The sequence below is a fragment of the Scyliorhinus torazame genome, chromosome 13, assembly GCF_047496885.1.
Source record: "Scyliorhinus torazame isolate Kashiwa2021f chromosome 13, sScyTor2.1, whole genome shotgun sequence".
Lineage (NCBI taxonomy): Eukaryota > Metazoa > Chordata > Chondrichthyes > Carcharhiniformes > Scyliorhinidae > Scyliorhinus > Scyliorhinus torazame.
The window spans coordinates 83463635-83483392 of NC_092719.1; the positions used below are offsets into that span (position 1 = coordinate 83463635).

A 19758-nucleotide genomic window follows, 5' to 3' on the forward strand; every position below is an offset into this window, starting at 1 on the left:
TGAGCCCTTTATCTGTAACCAAATAAGTGGTTAAAGTCAATAATCACCTTACTCTTTTATGACTCCTTAGTTGCAGCTTTAGCAGGCACACAGTCTGGATACCTTAACCTTGGCTCGTTAATAGTATCACTACAACAAATATTTATCTTAATCCAGACTTTTAATAGCATTACTGCAACAGAATATAAAATATTATACAAGAATTCCTACATTCATCACAGCTACATTCTACATTCACTACATTGAATGCAACTGGGTGGCTTGCTAAGTAATTTCACAGGGCATTTAAGAGTCACTATCCCGAACCCTCACAATCCCTCAATTAGAAAGAAGCTCCCTCACTATCCCTCAAGTTTCAAACAGCTCTCTCACTATCCTCAATTAGAAAGCAGCTTCCTCACTATCCGTCAATTAGAAAGCAGGACCCTCACTATCCTCAGTTATAATAATAATCTTTTTTTTAAAAATAAATCTTTATTGTCACAAGTAGGCTTACATTAAGACTGCAATGAAGTTACTGTGAAATGCCCCTAGCCGCCACATTCCGGCGTATGTTCAGGTAGACAGAGGGAGAATTCAGAATGATGAAAGCAGATTACTGCGGATGCTGGAATCTGAAACAAAAGAGAAAATGCAGGAAAATCTCAGCAGGTCTGGCAGCATCTGTAGGGAGAGAAAAGAGTTAACATTTCGAGCTTTGACAAAGGGTCACCTGGACTCGAAATGTTAGCTCTTTTCTCTCCCTATAGTTGCTGCCAGGCCTGCTGAGATTTTCCAGCATTTTCTCTTTGGAGAATTCAGAATGTCCAATTCACCTAACAGCGCGTTTTTCGGGACTTGTGGGAGGAAACCAAAGCACCCGGAGGAAACCCACGCAGACACGGGAAGAACGTGCAGACTCCGCACAGACTGTGACCCAAGCCGGGAATCGAACCTGGGACCCTGGAGCTTTAAAGCAATTGCTACCCACTGTGCTATCGTGCCACCCACTATCCTTCACTATCTTCAGTTAGATAGCATCTCCCTCGCTATCCTCAATTAGAAAGCAGTTCCCTCAATATCCTCAGTTGGATAGCATCTCCCTCACTATCCTAAATTAGAAAGCAGATACCTCACTACCCCTCAGTATACTCAATGGCTGAGGCTTCTCAATGGCTGCAGGAAGTGCTGCCATCTCCAGCTCCTCCAAGACCGAGTTAGGGAACTGGAGCTGGAGTTGGAAGAACTTTGGATCATTCGGGAGGCAGAGGGGGTCATAGATAGCAGCTTCAGGGAATTAGTTACACCAAAGATTGGAGATAGATGGGTAACTGTAAGAGGGACTGGGAAAAAACAGTCAGTGCAGGGATCCCCCGCGGTCGTTCCCCTGAGAAACAAGTATACCGCTTTGGATACTTGTGGGGGGGGGGACTTACCAGGGGTAAGCCATGGGGTACGGGCCTCTGGCACGGAGTCTGTCCCTGTTGCTCAGAAGGGAAGGGGGGAGAGGAGCAGAGCATTAGTAATTGGGGACTCGATAGTCAGGGGCACAGATAGGAGATTTTGTGGGAGCGTGAGAGACTCACATTTGGTATGTTGCCTCCCAGGTGCAAGGGTACGTGATGTCTCGGATCGTGTTTTCCGGGACCTTAAGGGGGAGGGGGAGCAGCCCCAAGTCGTGGTCCACATTGGCACTAACGACATAGGTAGGAAAGGGGATAAGGATGTCAGGCAGGCTTTCAGGGAGCTAGGATGGAAGCTCAGAACTAGAACAAACAGAGTTGTTATCTCTGGGTTGTTGCCCGTACCACATGATAGTGAGATGAGGAATAGGGAGAGAGAGCAATTAAACACATGGCTACAGGGATGGTGCAGGCGGGAGGGATTCAGATTTCTGGATAACTGGGGCTCTTTCTGGGGAAGGTGGGACCTCTACAGACAGGATGGTCTACATCTGAACCTGCGGGGCACAAATATCCTGGGGGGGAGATTTGTTAGTGCTCTTTGGGGGGGTTTAAACTAATGCAGCAGGGGCATGGGAACCTGGATTGTAGTTTTAGGGTAAGGGAGAATGAGAGTATAGAGGTCAGGAGCTCAGATTTGACGTCGCAGGAGGGAGCCAGTGTTCAGGTAGGTGGTTTGAAGTGTGTCTACTTCAATGCCAGGAGTATACGAAATAAGGTAGGGGAACTGGCAGCATGGGTTGGTACCTGGGACTTCGATGTTGTGGCCATTTCGGAGACATGGATAGAGCAGGGACAGGAATGGATGTTGCAGGTTCCGGGGTTTAGGTGTTTCAGTAAGCTCAGAGAAGAAGGCAAAAGAGGGGGAGGTGTGGCGCTGCTAGTCAAGAGCAGTATTACGGTGGCGGAGAGGATGCTAGATGGGGACTCATCTTCCGAGGTAGTATGGGCTGAGGTTAGAAACATGAAAGGAGAGGTCACACTGTTGGGAGTCTTCTATAGGCCTCCAAATAGTTCTAGGGATGTAGAGGAAAGGATGGCGAGGATGATCCTGGATAAGAGCGAAAGTAACAGGGTAGTTATTATGGGAGACTTTAACTTTCCAAATATTGACTGGAAAAGATATAGTTCGAGTACATTAGATGGGTCGTTTTTTGTACAGTGTGTGCAGGAGGGTTTCCTGACACAGTTTGTTGACAGGCCAACAAGAGGCGAGGCCACATTGGATTTGGTTTTGGGTAATGAACCAGGCCAGGTGTTGGATTTGGAGGTAGGTGAGCACTTTGGGGACAGTGACCACAATTCGGTGACGTTTACGTTAAGGATAGAAAGGGATAAGTATACACCGCAGGGCAAGAGTTATAGCTGGGGGAAGGGAAATTATGATGCCATTAGACGTGACTTGGGGGGTTAAGGTGGAGAAGTAGGCTGCAAGTGTTGGACACACTGGATAAGTGGAGCTTGTTCAAGGATCAGCTACTGCGTGTTCTTGATAAGTATGTACCGGTCAGGCAGGGAGGAAGGTGCCGAGCGAGGGAACCGTGGTTTACCAAAGAAGTGGAATCTCTTGTTAAGAGGAAGAAGGAGGCATATGTGAAGATGAGGTGTGAAGTTTCAGTTGGGGCGATGGATAGTTACAAGGTAGCGAGGAAGGATCTAAAGAGAGAGCTAAGACGAGCAAGGAGGGGACATGAGAAGTATTTGGCAGAAAGGATCAAGGAAAACCCAAAAGCTTTCTATAGGTATGTCAGGAATAAGCGAATGACTAGGGAAAGAGTAGGATCAGTCAAGGACAGGGATGGGAAGTTGTGTGTAGAGTCTGAAGAGATAGGCGAGATACTAAATGAATATTTTTCGTCAGTATTCACTCAGGAAAAAGATAATGTTGTGGAGGAGAATGCTGAGCTCCAGGTAAATAGATTAGATGGCATTGAGGTACGTAGGGAAGAGGTGTTGGCAATTCTGGACGGGCTGAAAATAGATAAGTCCCCGGGACCTGATGGGATTTATCCTAGGATTCTCTGGGAGGCCAGGGAAGAGATTGCTGGACCATTGGCTTTGATTTTTATGTCATCATTGGCTACAGGAATAGTGCCAGAGGACTGGAGGATAGCAAATGTGGTCCCTTTGTTCAAAAAGGGGAGCAGAGACAACCCCGGCAACTATAGACCGGTGAGCCTCACGTCTGTAGTGGGTAAAGTCTTGGAGGGGATTATAAGAGACAAGATTTATAATCATCTAGATAGGAATAATATGATCAGGGATAGTCAGCATGGCTTTGTGAAGGGTAGGTCATGCCTCACAAACCTTATTGAGTTCTTTGAGAAGGTGACTGAACAGGTAGACGAGGGTAGAGCAGTTGATGTGGTGTATATGGATTTCAGCAAAGCGTTTGATAAGGTTCCCCACGGTAGGCTATTGCAGAAAATACGGCTGGGGATTGAGGGTGATTTAGAGATGTGGATCAGAAATTGGCTAGCTGAAAGAAGACAGAGGGTGGTGGTTGATGGGAAATGTTCAGAATGGAGTTCAGTCACAAGTGGAGTACCACAAGGATCTGTTCTGGGGCCGTTGCTGTTTGTCATTTTTATCAATGACCTAGAGGAAGGCGCAGAAGGGTGGGTGAGTAAATTTGCAGACGATACTAAAGTCGGTGGTGTTGTCGATAGTGTGGAAGGAAGTAGCAGGTTACAGAGGGATATAGATAAGCTGCAGAGCTGGGCTGAGAGGTGGCAAATGGAGTTTAATGTAGAGAAGTGTGAGGTGATTCACTTTGGAAGGAATAACAGGAATGTGGAATATTTGGCTAATGGAAAAGTTCTTGAAAGTGTGGATGAGCAGAGGGATCTAGGTGTCCATGTACATAGATCCCTGAAAGTTGCCACCCAGGTTGATAGGATGGTGAAGAAGGCCTATGGAGTGTTGGCCTTTATTGGTAGAGGGATTGAGTTCCGGAGGTCATGTTGCAGCTGTACAGAACTCTGGTACGGCCGCATTTGGAGTATTGCGTACAGTTCTGGTCACCGCATTATAGGAAGGACGTGGAGGCTTTGGAGCGGGTGCAGAGGAGATTTACCAGGATGTTGCCTGGTATGGAGGGAAAATCTTATGAGGAAAGGCTGATGGACTCGAGGTTGTTTTCGTTGGAGAGAAGAAGGTTAAGAGGAGACTTAATAGAGGCATACAAAATGATTAGGGGGTTGGATAGGGTGGACAGTGAGAGCCTTCTCCCGCGGATGGAAATGGCTGGCACGAGGGGACATAACTTTAAACTGAGGGGTAATAGATATAGGACAGAGGTCAGAGGTAGGTTCTTTACGCAAAGAGTAGTGAGGCCGTGGAATGCCCTACCTGCTACAGTAGTGAACTCGCCAACATTGAGGGCATTTAAAAGTTTATTGGATAAACATATGGATGATAATGGTATAGTGTAGGTTAGATGGCTTTTGTTTCGATGCAACATCGTGGGCCGAAGGGCCTGTACTGCGCTGTATTGTTCTATGTTCTATGTTCTAGATAAATGTAATTGGCCATGAAAAATATAATTTTCAAACATAAATTCCAGAACCACATACAGATTGTAAGAGAGCTGGAGATCCAATATCTGTAGTAATAACTTAGATGAAGAGATAGACACATATCCAAATGTGCTGATGACACAAAGAAAGTAGAACTGTAAGGAATGTAAAATTTCAAAGCGACATTTATCAATTAAATCAATGGGCAAAACTAGCAAATTGGGTTCACTATCAGAAAATGTGAGATCATCCACTGTTTCTAAAAAGGAAAGAAAACGTTTACTCGTGTCAATGGTGAAAAACTAGAAACAGTGGAGGTCGAAAGAGACTTGGGAAGTCCAGGTACAAGGATTATTAAAATGTCAAGAACAAGTTCAGAAGATAATCAAAAAGGCTAATGGAACACTGGCTTTTATATCAAGAGAACTAGAATAAAAGTGGTCATTCTTCAACGATACAAACCACACATGGAGCAGAGAGAGCAGTTCTGGGAAACACAACCTTTGGAAGGATATATTGGAACTGGAGATGAAGGGTCAATTGTTAACTTTAAATCTGAGATTGATATATTTTTTGTTAACCAAAGGTATTAAGGGCTGGGGTATATGTGGAGTTTGGTGACAGATCAGCCATGACCTCACTTACCAATGGAACAGGCTCAAGGAGTTAAATGGCCTCCTCCTGTTGCTGTGTCCCCCATATGCATTAATATGACTGTCCTACAGCAAGAGTCATGGTCCAATCACAGAATGAGTTCAAATATACAAGGTGCTGACATTAACTAAAGACAATGCGGTAGTTTCCAACCCTCCAGAGTTGTTTCAGACTCTCCAGGAATTAAAGATTAATTCCCAATTCCCAGTCAAGCAACACCAAGAGAAAAATCACAGGAGAGACTTAAAAAATGCTTTTTGTTTTAATCTTCTTTGTTCATTACAATGTTGGAGTTTGGGAACAAAGAATTATCTAATTGACCTACAATGATTGACATGTCAGTCAACCAATTGTGGAAGTGTGAGGGGTGTGGTAAATGGTGGTCACCTGATGAACCCTTGTAGAATACATCCAGAGTTGGTGATTGCAGACCAGTTCTCCTCCATTCACAGTGCAGTCAAAAGTGCTGAGAAACCTCCATGGAGTAGTATTTGCATTTTTAGTTCAGAATAAGCAGAGATTTTCTGATAAATTCATTATTGCTGAAAAACAGACATCCTGTCAAAGCTTTTCCTCTTGCACTCATCAGGGCAGGTGAAAGAATACCAAATCTCAACAGAAACAATCATTTATACTGCATGAGAAAATGGGTGCTGATTGGCTGGCAGGTGGGCTCTGATTGGTCAATGAATAAATTAAGCAATCACCCCTTCTTTTCTTAGGCACTATAAATAGTTTTTCCTTTTGAGAGTTGGTACTCTTACAAATCTGTCCTGACAAGTGCAAGATGAAAAGCTTCAACAGCACGTCTCTATTTAACAATGTTCAATTTTTGTACAACTATTTGATAGTTTCATTCTTTCAGTTGCCACGCACCAAACTTTCTCTCTTACCAGGAACATGCCGGGAGTTGCGTTGTGTCGCTCCACCAGTAGCGCTGGGCTTTGAGCTGTGTATTCGTTGGCTGTGCTGATGTTGTACTTTAGTAGCCGGAATGAGTCTCTTTGAGACTAATTGTAAACAGGAAATACCATTAGCCTCGCTGTTTGTCAGTAAATATACAGCATCTTCCAACAGTGCAGGAGTTAAACAGCTGGACATCCTGGGATGATAATATTATCAACAGCAATTTGCATTTACATAAGATCTTGACAAACAGCCCTGGGACCTTTAGCTAAAGGAAATGGACACAAAGCTAAGGAAGAAGAGGTTGGATTAAAGAGATGAGGTTTCAGGAAGTTCTTAAAGATGGAGAAGAGGTTGGGAGGTTTAGGGAAGGACGTTCAGAGATTAGGGTAATAGTGAGTAAACATCCTGTCCATGTGACTGGGAAGGGAGGAGAAGTGGAGATACATGAGTTGTGTTTGACCAATCTAGGGGCTATGGTCATTAGTAACCATGCTGACTGTTCTTGATTAATCCTTGCTTCTCAAATGCAGATTAATTCTTTCTCCCAGAATTGCTTCTAATAGTTTCCCCACCACTGAGGTTAGACTGACTGGCCTGTAGCTTCCTGAATATGCTCGAATATGTGAAGAGGGAGAATGAAGAGGATTTTCCTTCCCTCAAAGAGGCTCACTTCCCTCGCACCCTCCCCCTGACCCCTTGTCCTTACGCCTGACGTCTCACCGTTCTCCCCATCCCCACACCCTTCCCCTGCCCTCCACCCTTATGCCCGACCTCTCACTCTAGTCCCTGACCCTTCCCTGAGCCGTATGTCCGACCTCTCATCCTTCTCCCTGACCCTTCTATAACCCTTCACCCATCCCGACGCCTCCCCCTGACTCCTCACTCTTCTCCCTCATCCCCACCTGTGACCTCTCACATTTCCAAGACCTCTCACCTTTCCCCGACCCCTCATCGTTCCAACCCGTTCTCCGTCCAGACCCCTCACCCTTCCTTCAGCCAATTGCAATCTGATTGATAACTCACATTTAAACAATTAGGGGAACAATCAAGGGATTTGAACTGCACTGATTTACGACCAGGAATTGGCTTACTGATGTGATTAATCTGTTAAACTCTGTGAATGCTTCAATCCTTCTTGGTGTTTAAGAGAACAAAGGGAGGACTTCCGGGTGCGGCGATGACCAGCTGAGTCGCACGTTTCGGCAGCTCCCTGTGAAACGGACTTTTGGGCTCTTGATAGGAGCCCCAACGGCAATTTTAACGGCTGAAAACACCGTGCGGTAAACCAGAAGGGTGTTCCCCCTGGACACGGATGGAAAAAGGAGAGGAAAGTGGCCGGATTGCAGCGGATCCTTTGGAACAACGGCAAGGAAGGCAAGCAGAAACCAAGATGGCGTCGGAAGGTGGCAGTTTCATATGGGGCCCTGAACAACAAGAGTTTTTGAAACGCTGCGTGGAGGAGATAAAAAAGGAAATGAAGAAAGAGTTGTTGGCCCCGATATTACAGGCGATTGAAGGGCTGAAAGAGGAACAAAAGACCCAGGAGCAGGAGCTTCGGGTCGTGAAGGCGAAAGCAGCAGAGAATGAAAACGATATACAGGGCCTGGTGGTGAAGTCGGAGATACAGGAGGCACACCAGAAACGATCTGTGGAGAGGTTGGAGGCACTGGAAAATAACGCAAGGAGGAACAACTTGAGGATTCTTGGCCTTCCTGAAGGTGTGGAGGGGGTGGACGTCGGGGCATATGTGAGCACGATGTTGCACTCGTTAATGGGAGTGGAGGCCCCGACCGGTCCGTTGGAGGTGGAGGGAGCATACCGAGTTATGGTGCGAGGATCGAGAGCAGGAGAAGCTCCCAGAGCCATAGTGGTGAGATTTCTCCGTTTTAAGGATAGAGAAATGGTCCTTAGATGGGCGAAGAAAACTCGGTGTAGTAAATGGGAGAACGCGGTGATCCGCGTCTATCAAGATTGGAGTGCGGAGGTGGCGAGAAGGAGGGCGAGCTTTAATCGGGCCAAAGCGGTACTTCACAAAAAAAAGATAAAGTTTGGAATGCTGCAACCGGCAAGACTGTGGGTCACATATCAAGGGAGGCACCACTACTTTGAGACGGCGGATGAAGCGTGGACTTTTATTGTAGAAGAAAAATTGGAATGATTGGACTACGAAAATGAACGTTTGGACAAAGTGGTGGGACGAGTGGGGGGGGGGGCGAAGAGGGATTGTATGATTAATCCTGCGGTATGGTAACTTTTCTTTCTCCCACAGGTGGTGATGGGGGGAGGTGGGGAGGGAGAGGAGATGGGGCGTTGGTCATGGGAGGCGGGGCCGAGGGAGAGGCGCGGGCTTGGTTCCCGCGCTATGATAATTATGGCGGGAATAGAGAAGCAGGAAGGAGGGGGCGCCGCACGGGGCGAGCCGTGATCACGGGGGGAAGCCGAGGTCAGCCAGAGTTTGCTGACTTCTGGGAGCAACATGGGGGGAGTAATTACGCTAGCGGGGGGTCTAGCGGGGGGGGGGGGGGGGGAGGGGGGAATTACTGGGTTGCTGCTGCTGGGGAAAGGGGGGAGTGGGTACGTGAAAGGATGGGCGGGGGGGCACCGTCTGGGAGAAATACAGCTGCGTGGGAACTGGGCGAGAATCTGGAAAAAGATGATGGCTAACCGGCAAGGGGGGGTGGGAAGCCCCCCAACTCGGCTGATCACGTGGAACGTGAGGGGGCTTAACGGGCCGATAAAGAGGGCACGAGTACTCGCACACCTTAAGAAACTTAAAGCAGATGTGGTCATGTTACAGGAAACGCACCTGAAACTGATAGATCAGGTTAGGTTGCGCAAAGGATGGGTAGGGCAGGTGTTCCATTCGGGGCTGGATGCGAAAAACAGGGGGGGTGGCTATATTAGTGGGGAAGCGGGTAATGTTCGAGGCAAAGACTATAGTGGCGGATAATGGGGGCAGATACGTGATGGTGAGTGGCAAATTACAGGGAGAGATGGTGGTGTTGGTAAACGTGTATGCCCCGAATTGGGACGATGCCAATTTTATGAGGCGAATGCTAGGACGCATCCCAGACCTAGAGACCGGAAAGCTGATAATGGGGGGAGACTTTAACACGGTGTTGGAACCAAGGCTGGATAGGTCGAAGTCCAGGACTGGTAGGAGGCCGGCAGCAGCCAAGGTGCTTAAGGATTTTATGGAGCAGATGGGAGGGGTGGACCCGTGGAGATTCAGTAGACCTAGGAGTAAGGAGTTCTCGTTTTTCTCCTATGTCCATAAAGTCTATTCACGCATAGACTTTTTTGTGTTGGGTAGGGCATTGATCCCGAGGGTGAGGGGAACGGAATATACGGCTATAGCCATTTCGGATCATGCCCCACACTGGGTAGACTTGGAGATAGGGGAGGAAACAAGAGGGCGTCCACCCTGGAGAATGGACATGGGACTAATGGCGGATGAGGGGGTGTGCTTAAGGGTGAGGGGATGCATTGAAAAGTACTTGGAACTCAATGACAATGGGGAGGTTCAGGTGGGAGTGGTCTGGGAGGCGTTGAAGGCGGTGGTTAGGGGGGAGCTGATATCAATAAGGACACATAAAGGGAAGCAGGAGAGTAAGGAACGGGAGCGGTTGTTGCAAGAACTTTTGAGGGTGGACAGACAGTATGCGGAAGCACCGGAGGAGGGACTGTATAGGGAAAGGCAAAGGCTGCATGTGGAATTTGACTTGCTGACCACAGGCACTGCAGAGGCACAATGGAGGAAGGCGCAGGGTGTACAGTATGAATATGGAGAGAAGGCGAGCAGATTGCTGGTACACCAATTGAGGAAAATGGGAGCAGCGAGGGAAATAGGGGGGGTGAGAGACGAAGATGGAGAGACGGAGCGGGGAGCGGAGAGAGTGAATGAAGTGTTTAAGACATTTTATAAAAAATTGTATGAAGCTCAACCCCCGGATGGGAGGGAGAGAATGATGGAGTTTTTGGATCGGCTGGAAATTCCCAAGGTGGAAGAGCAGGAAAGGATGGGATTGGGAGCACAGATCACGGTAGAAGAAGTGGTGAAAGGAATTAGGAACATGCAGACGGGAAAGGCCCCGGGACCGGACGGGTTCCCAGTTGAATTTTACAGAAAATATTTGGACTTGCTCGCCCCGCTACTGACGAGGACCTTTAACGAGGCAAAGGAAAGGGGACAACTGCCCCCGACTATGTCAGAAGCAACGATATCGCTTCTTTTAAAGAAGGAAAAGGATCCGCTACAATGCGGGTCCTACAGACCAATCTCCCTCCTCAATGTAGATGCCAAGGTCTTGGCCAAGGTAATGGCAATGAGAATAGAGGAATGTGTCCCGGGGGTGGTTCATGAGGACCAAACTGGGTTTGTGAAGGGGAGACAGCTGAACACGAACATACGGAGGTTGTTAGGGGTAATGATGATGGCCCCACCAGAGGGTGAAACGGAGATAGTAGTGGCGATGGATGCCGAGAAAGCATTTGATAGAGTGGAGTGGGATTATCTGTGGGAGGTGTTGAGGAGATTTGGGTTCGGAGAGGGGTATGTTAGATGGGTGCAGCTGTTGTATAGGGCCCCAGTGGCGAGTGTGGTCACGAATGGACGGGGATCGGCATATTTTCGGCTCCATAGAGGGACAAGGCAGGGATGTCCTCTGTCCCCATTACTGTTTGCACTGGCGATTGAGCCCCTGGCGATAGCGCTGAGAGGTTCCAAGGGATGGAGGGGAATACTTAGGGGAGGAGAAGAACACCGGGTATCTTTATATGCGGATGATCTGCTACTATATGTGGCGGATCCAGCGGAGGGGATGCCAGAAATAATGCGGATACTTGGGGAGTTTGGGGATTTTTCAGGGTATAAATTGAACATGGGGAAGAGTGAGCTGTTTGTGGTGCATCCAGGGGAGCAGAGTAGAGAAATAGAAGACCTACCGTTGAGGAAGGTAACAAGAGACTTTCGTTACCTGGGGATCCAGATAGCTAAGAATTGGGGCACATTGCACAGGCTAAATTTGACGCGGTTGGTGGAACAGATGGAGGAAGATTTCAAGAGATGGGATATGGTAGCATTGTCAATGGCAGGGAGGGTACAGGCGGTTAAGATGGTGGTCCTCCCGAGATTCCTCTTTGTGTTTCAGTGTCTCCCGGTGGTGATCACGAAGGCTTTTTTCAAAAGGATAGAAAAGAGTATCATGGGTTTTGTTTGGGCCGGGAAGACTCCGAGAGTGAGGAAGGGATTCTTACAGCGTAGTAGAGATAGGGGGGGGCTGGCACTACCGAGCCTAAGTGAGTATTATTGGGCCGCTAATATTTCAATGGTGAGTAAGTGGATGGGAGAGGAGGAAGGAGCGGCGTGGAAGAGATTAGAGAGGGCGTCCTGTAGGGGGACCAGCCTGCAGGCTATGGTGACAGCCCCATTGCCGTTCTCACCAAGGAACTATACCACGAGTCCGGTGGTGGTAGCTACACTGAAGATTTGGGGACAGTGGAGACGACATAGGGGAAAGACCGGAGCACTGGGGGGGTCCCCGATAAGAAACAACCATAGGTTTGCCCCGGGGGGAATGGATGGGGGATATGGAATGTAGCAAAGAGCAGGAATAACGCAACTGAAAGATCTATTTGTGGATGGGAAGTTCGCGAGTCTGGGAGCGCTGACCGAGAAATATGGGTTGCCCCAAGGGAATGCATTCAGGTACATGCAATTGAGGGCTTTTGCGAGGCAACAGGTGAGGGAGTTCCCGCAGCTCCCGACACAAGAGGTGCAGGACAGAGTCATCTCAAAGAAATGGGTGGGGGACGGTAAGGTGTCGGATATATATAGGGAAATGAGAGACGAAGGGGAGACTATGATGGACGAACTAAAAGGGAAATGGGAAGAAGAGCTAGGGGAGGAGATTGAGGAGGGGATGTGGGCAGATGCCCTAAACAGGGTAAACTCGTCGTCCTCGTGCGCCAGGCTAAGCCTGATTCAGTTTAAGGTATTACACAGGGCACATATGACTGGAACACGGCTCAGTAAATTTTTTGGGGTGGAGGATAGGTGTGCGAGGTGCTCGAGAAGCCCAGCGAATCATACCCATATGTTTTGGTCATGCCCGGCACTACAGGGGTTTTGGATGGGGGTGACAAAGGTGCTTTCGAAAGTAGTAGGAGTCCGGGTCGAACCAAGCTGGGGGCTGGCTATATTTGGGGTTGCACAAGAGCCGGGAGTGCAGGAGGCGAAAGAGGCCGATGTTTTGGCCTTTGCGTCCCTAGTAGCCCGGCGCAGAATATTGCTAATGTGGAAAGAAGCCAAGCCCCCGGGGGTGGAGACCTGGATAAATGATATGGCGGGGTTCATAAAGTTAGAGCGGATTAAGTTCGTCCTAAGGGGGTCGGCTCAAGGGTTCACTAGGCGGTGGCAACCGTTCGTCGAATATCTTGCGGAAAGATAGATAGGGGAGAACAAAGAAGGCAGCAGCAGTGGCCCAGGACTTGGGGGGGGGGGGGGGGGAGGGATGGGGGTGGGGGGGGGGGGGTGGGGGGGGGGTGTGGCCTGAGACAAGGCAGTTGCCAATTAGGGCTAGTTTTTATTTTTTGTTATTTAATATTTATTTATTTGTTGTTGTTTTTGTTTAAATTTAAAAAGGTCATTATCATCTGTATTGTTACAATGTTGTGTAAAGGATGCACAATGTACTGTGTTGGTTGACCAAAAATTTTCAATAAAATATTATTTAAAAAAAAAAGAGAACAAAGGGAGTTGGAATGGTGAGGGAACAACTTCTTACAGAACTATTAAGTAAAAGAAGGTTGACTTCCGGTGACACCAGGCGGGAGGCAGCCGCACAATGAGGGCTCCCGTTCGGGAACGGCATTTACGGGGCTTTAAGTCCGGTCCCAGGGTCCACAGAGGTGGTATAAGCAGGGAGAAGGCACAGTGAAAGCACAGTAAAGGAAAATGTTGAGGGTGAGCAAAAAAACGGCAGTAAAATAAAAGCTGAAGGTCCATCGGGGAGTGGAAAGGTCACCGCGGGGTCACCAAGGAAAATGGAGGCTGGAGCATCAGGGGAGGCCGCATTGCTTATGGCTAAAGAAATAACTAAGGTGATGGCTGCGGAATTCGAAAGGCAGTTTACAAGATACATGGAGACAATGAGGAAGGAGATGAGGGAGGTTTTGAGTGTGCTGGTGGAGGAGGCGGTTTCCCCGGTGAGGACGGAGGTGGCGAGAGCAGAGGCGGAGGTGCGAGAGCAAGGGGAGGCGCTGAAGGAAGTGGAGGAGACATTATTGCAGCACAGTGATCAACTTACCTCAATGGGGAAGGAGATGCGGAAGGTGATGGAGGTTAACAAGGATCTGCGAGGAAAAATGGAAGACCTGGAAAACAGATCCAGGTGACAGAATTTGAGGATTGTGGGGCTGCCCGAAGGAGTTGCAGGACCGAGGCTGACTGAGTATTTTGCCACAATGCTGGCGAAACTATTGGGGGAGGGGGAGGATCCCTCCCGAAATGACCTGGATCGGGCTCATCGGTCGTGGAGGCCTGTACTAAAGGCCAAGGGTAGTGACACTGTGCTTCCGTAGGTACAGTGTGAAGGAGAAGGTCCTGAGCTGGGCCAAGCAGAAGCGGGTGGTGCAGTGGGCTGGAGCTGGTATACATGTATACCAGGACTTTACGGTGGAGCTGGCGAGGAGGCGGGCTGCCTTCAACCGGATGAAGAGGGCACTGTATATTAGCAAGGTGCAGTGCGGCATTGTATATCCAGCGAAGCTGAGGGTGATTTAAAAGCTCAAAGACTTTTATTTTGGAACGGCGGAAGCAGCGGAGGAGTTTGCGAAGGCAGAAGGACTGTGGCAGAACTGAGAAAATGAGAAATGGCCATGTGCTGATGTAACCTCATGACTGTATTTTCTTCTTTTTTGTTTCACTGCGTGCGGGTGTATGGGCTAAAGGAGCCAATGTTGGATATATTTGGACAAGGGAAGTGATGGGACTTTCACTCGAAATGAGGGCTCTTTGGGGTGTAGGTGGATATGCGGGGTTTGTGTGCTAAAAGGGGGATTTCTGGGCTTTCCTAGGGCCGGGCAAGGGGGAAAGGGACCAGGGCGGGGGCCTCCACGTTGGCCGGTTTAAGCCGGCCAGTGAACGGGAGTGAGGTGGGGGAGGGGCTGCGGCCATCGGAGCCTGGCAGAACGGGGTCCGAGTGGTCTAGCCGGGGTGGAAAGTTGGGGGGAAGGAACCGAGGTTGGGGGAGGGGTTTTACAAGAGGCAGTGGACGGGAGGAGTTGGAGAGGGGGGGGGGATTTACAACTCTTGGGTATCATGTACGGCAGTGTTCTTCAAAGTCGGGGGCGCGACCCGCGGGTGGGTCGCGGGCGGGTGTCGGGAGGGCCGCGGAGCCGTTGTCCCCGGCGCTCCCGATCGCGCAAATCCCCACGCAGCAGCCGGCTTTTCATAACGCCGGCTGCAAGCGGCCGCGAGATGTTAAAAAAAAAATTGCCCGCATTGCGCAAGCACGCACGATGATCGCACATGCGCATGCGCGCCGATAATCGGGCACGCATGCGCAGTGCGGCCGCTATTTTTTTAAACGGTTGCAGCTTTTTGTTTTACAAGTTCTGTCATGGTTTTTATTCATTTATTTTATTCATTTAATTTTTTTTTTCATTTATTTAATTCACTTTATTTTTTTTACAAGTTCGGGGGAGTTTTATTCCTTTTTTTCATTTATTTTATCCATTTTATTTTTTTTACAAGTTCGGGGGGGTTTACTCCTTTTTCTTTTTCTCCTTTGTTTTTTGTTTCCACCGTGGGAGGGTTTGTTTTATTGGACAGGTGGGCCGTCGTTTGGGGTGGTGGGAGGATGGGATCGTTGTTATAGTTAAGGGGATTGATTTTGTACTTGTTACCGTTTACTGTCCCGTGGGTGGGGTGTAAAGTTTGAAGGAAAATGTTAAAATGGAGAATAAAAACATTTTTTTTTAAAGTAAAAGAAGGTTTCTGTTTGCAGAAATTGTCTTTCCTTCGCTATTTTTACATGCTTTACCCATGAGGCTGAGACAAAAGAGGCAGTAAATCCTAACCATATTCACTGGAGGCCAACACAATGTTTATTATCACATAATAAATTGGAAGGGTGGCAACCCTAGGCCAGTGCCACTTCCTTTTCTCTGTGAGAATTGGACACCCGGGAGTGGTGGCATGGACACAGTGTGCTTGGCACACACTGTCAACATCTCTCTTTACCAGTTATAAACAATATTTTAAATGGGAGGTAAAAGAGGCTGTTTGGCTGAGAGTGAAGCATCATTCAATTGGATAATTTGGTTTTATTGCTTTCCAACTGCCATAGGAATGCCGTTCTTCACAGGATGGTTTTTAGCAGACTATTGGTTGGAGCGTGGGGGCAAGTCACGTGAGGAAACCTCCAATTAATACTGCTTGGCAGCCCCATGTCCAGTTGAATCCTAAAATGGCATGGGGGAGCCCTGTTTTAAATGCTTAAATTGGCCATGCCCTTGCTTCAGGTGGCGGTCTAGTTTTGGGAGTTCCCCGACAAAAGCCATAGTAAAGGCAGGAAAGGGCTGTAAAGATCTCCCTCATAGTTTTTTTGATGTCCATTGCCCTGTTCTCAGGAAATGGGAGGTCACAAAAGACTACGCAATGGATTAATAAGCACAGTGCGTTAGACTACCACAGGGAGCTGCTGGCTTCAGTGGGAGCATGGGCTTTATCCTACAACCAGAAATCCTCGCCCGAGATGGGGGAAGGACAATGGATGACCCTACCTCCAAACATGGCTGGTTTCTGTTTCTGTTATTCTGCTCATAAAAGTCCTGAATCATCGTCTCGTAGGCTGGGAGCTTCTGCTGCTGGGATATCACCACACAGACAACGATGACGTGCTGACAGTCCGCTCTTGACCTCTGGATGAAGGTGTCGAATTCCAGATCTGTGATATTGGGGACCTTTTTTGTGCTACACCTACAGGATTTCAAATCTTCACCAAGCATTGCATTCCGCAGTGCGACTGGACAGGGAGTGTGCATATGGAGCCAAGGTTTGTCCTCCTTCTGAACTCTAGGAAACCGGAACCTATAGGAAGGAGGCAATGACCGGAACAAGTCAAGGGAAAGTACATCATCCACCTTTCCATATGTATATACACACACACAAAACCACAGTGAATATAGATATCTAGGTTTTATATACATATCCAAGCACCCACATTACATATATCTACATCTTCCATTTGTATATATTTCCCCCTTTTGATTGTGCCCCTCTGTCCTTGATCATCAGCCCCATCTCCCGCCCCACTCCTCTGCACCCTAGACAAATGGCTATTCTAACTGTGTGAGCCTATACTGTGAGTGCTTTAAAGTAGCTCCACTGCAGCAGGCTGTTACTGATGTATGGAGCTGTGTCAGAGGAGGCCATTATAGATGGAGCTATGGGATGGGGTCAGCAATGCAAGAAGCTGTCGGGGGGAGCAATGCATGGAACTATGTCGAAGGGGACTGTTGTGTAATGCTTCTTCGTGTAGCATAAGCTGCTTCCTTGATGTATACTTTGACAAAGGAAGCTCCCGACTCGGAGATAGATTTAACACATTTATTGAACAGTTAACAATTCTCCTACTTGAGTTCGACTCTCCTGCTAATCTAACTGTAGTAACTCAGTCTAACTAACCAGTCTGCTCTAAGCCACGTGCTGGGTGTGATGCTTCTGATCAACCCTGATGTACTCTCTACATGTTTGTCTGTGGAAAGAGATAGAGCATGTGTGCCCTGTCCTTTTATATGGGCTGTGTAATGCCCCCTTGTGGTAATGCCACCTCTGTGTGTCTTGACTGCTCATTGGTTGTGTCCTATTCTAAGTGTTCATTAGCTGCATGTTTGCATATCATGACATCTCTGGTGCTCCCTCTAGTGTTTATTTAGTTGTAGTGTATTTACATTAACCCCTTGTGTATATGCAGTGATGCATATCACCACAGGGACAGCAATGCATGGATCTCTGTCACAGGGGCAGCAAGTGTGGAACTGTGTGAGATGGAGTAGAATGCATGGAGCTGTCGCATAATGTGGCAGCAATGCATGGAACTGTGGCAGAGGGGGCAACAGTGCATGGATCTGCTTCCAGATGGGGCAACAATGCATGGGTGGTATCAGGTGGGACAGCAATGCATGGAGGTGGGCAGCAATGCATGGAGGTGGGCAGAAATGCATGATGACAAGGCAGCAATACATAGAGATGGGTCAGAAGGGTCAGCTGTGCATGGAACTATTGAAGGGCTGGGTGACAGATCCGTCCTCTCAGCGCACCCTCTGGACTAGTGAGTGCTACACAAAGCCAATGACTCCATCCATCCCTCCAACTCTGACTTCATGTGCAGTCTTTACAATCAGTTATGCAAATCGAGACTTGCTCTAACATCACACAAGATGACATTAATGTAAACTCTAAACCGTCTTTTTTTGCTGAACACTCATCGATCAAAGTGATGGAAGAATCCATCAAGTTTAAATGGGTAAGTAGAGGGTTAAATTCAAGAAATGCCTGATATATGGGGTGGCACGGTGGCACAGTGGCTAGCACTGCTGCTTCACGGCCCCGGGTCACTGTCCGTGTGGACATTCTCCCCGTGTCTGTGTGGGTCTCACCGCCACAACCCAAAGATGTGCAGGGTAGGTGAATTAGCCACGCTAAATTGCCCCTTAATTGGGAGAAAAAAAAAATTGGGTACTTTAAATTTAAAAAAAAGAAATGCCTGATATATTTGGTGCACTTAAAGGAGGCACCTTTGCAATTGATGGTTAGTGAGCTATTTGCCCTATGGAAGCAACTCAATGTGCTAAGCAAGGATATTGTAAATGATGAGGTCGGTATGTTGTTTTCATGTTCCATGAATCCATAATCCCAAACTTTAGTCTACATGTCAAACTAGTCTTAGCATCATGGGCGTCATTCTCCATATAGGAGAATGTCCGTTGGCCGCCGTGAATCCCGCCCCCGCCCCCGCCGAAGTCTCCGCTCCCGGAGATTGGGCGGGGGCGGGAATCCGGCCGCGCCGGTTGGCGGGACCCCCTGCTGGATTCTCCGGCCCGGATGGGCCGAAGTCCCGCCCAGGAATTGCCTGTCCCGCCGACGTAAATCAAACCTGGTATTTACCGGCGGGACCAGGCGGCGTGGGCAGGCTCCGGGGTCCTGGGGGGGGGCGCGGGACGATCTGACCCCGGGGGGTGCCCCCACGGTGGCCTGGCCCGCGATCGGGGCCCACCGATCCGCGGGCGGGCCTGTGCCGTGGGGGCACTCTTTCCCTTCCGCCTCCGCTACGGCCTCCACCATGGCGGAGGCGGAAGAGACTCTCCCCACTGCGCATGCGCGGGAAACTGACAGCGGCCGCTGACGCTCCCGCGCATGCGCTGGGAAACTGACAGCGGCCGCTGACGCTCCCGCGCATGCGCCGCATTTCCGCGCCAGCTGGCGGGGAAACAAACGCCATTTCCGCCAGCTGGTGGGGCGGAAATCCCTCCGGCGTCGGCCTAGCCCCTCAATGTTGGGGCTAGGCCGCCAAAGATGCGGAGCCTTCCGCACCTTTGGGCCGGCGCAATGCCCGTCTGATTGGCGCCGGCTTTGGCGCCAGTCGGCGGACACCCTGCCGTTGGGGGAGAATTTCGCCCCATATTTATCCAGTATGTGTCTCCTACTGGGCCTGCAGACTTCAACAATTCTCCATCTTACGTGATCAACACCTTGGGCGAGATTCTCCGACGGTTGGAGAATCGCCGGGGCTGGCGTGAATCCCGCCCCCGCTGGTTGCCGAATTCTCCGGCACCGGATATTCGGCGGGGGCGGGAATCGTGCCGCGCTGGTTTGTGGGTCCCCCCCCCCACCCCCGCGATTCTCCGGCCCGGATGGGCCGAAGTCCCGCTGCTAAAATGCCTGTCCCGCCGGCGTAGATTAAACCACCTACCTTACCGGCGGGACAGGGTGGCGCGGGCGGCCTCCGGGGTCCTGGGGGGGGGCACTGGGCGATCTGGCCCGCGATCGGGGCCCACCGATCCGCGGGCGGGCCTGTGCCATGGGGGCACTCTTTCCCTTCCGCCTTCGCCACGGTCTCCACCATGGTGGAGGCGGAAGAGACTCCCTCCACTGCGCATGCGCAGGAATGCCGTCAGCGGCCGCTAACGCTCCCGCGCATGCGCCGCCCGGAGATGTCATTTCCGCGCCA

At 49.4% G+C, this 19758-nt stretch overlaps 1 protein-coding gene across 2 annotated transcripts in view; it reads right to left on the reverse strand.

Annotated features, from left to right (window-relative positions):
- Positions 1-19758, reverse strand: part of LOC140388163 (uncharacterized) — a 296950-nt gene that overhangs the window by 69990 nt on the left and 207202 nt on the right. For both annotated transcript variants that reach the window (XM_072471912.1, XM_072471911.1), the window contains 2 exons: positions 16310-16616; positions 6508-6624 (listed from right to left, as the gene is read on the reverse strand). In XM_072471912.1, coding sequence (XP_072328013.1) covers positions 6508-6624; positions 16310-16616 — 424 coding nt within the window. The remainder of the gene's footprint in view (positions 1-6507; positions 6625-16309; positions 16617-19758) is intronic.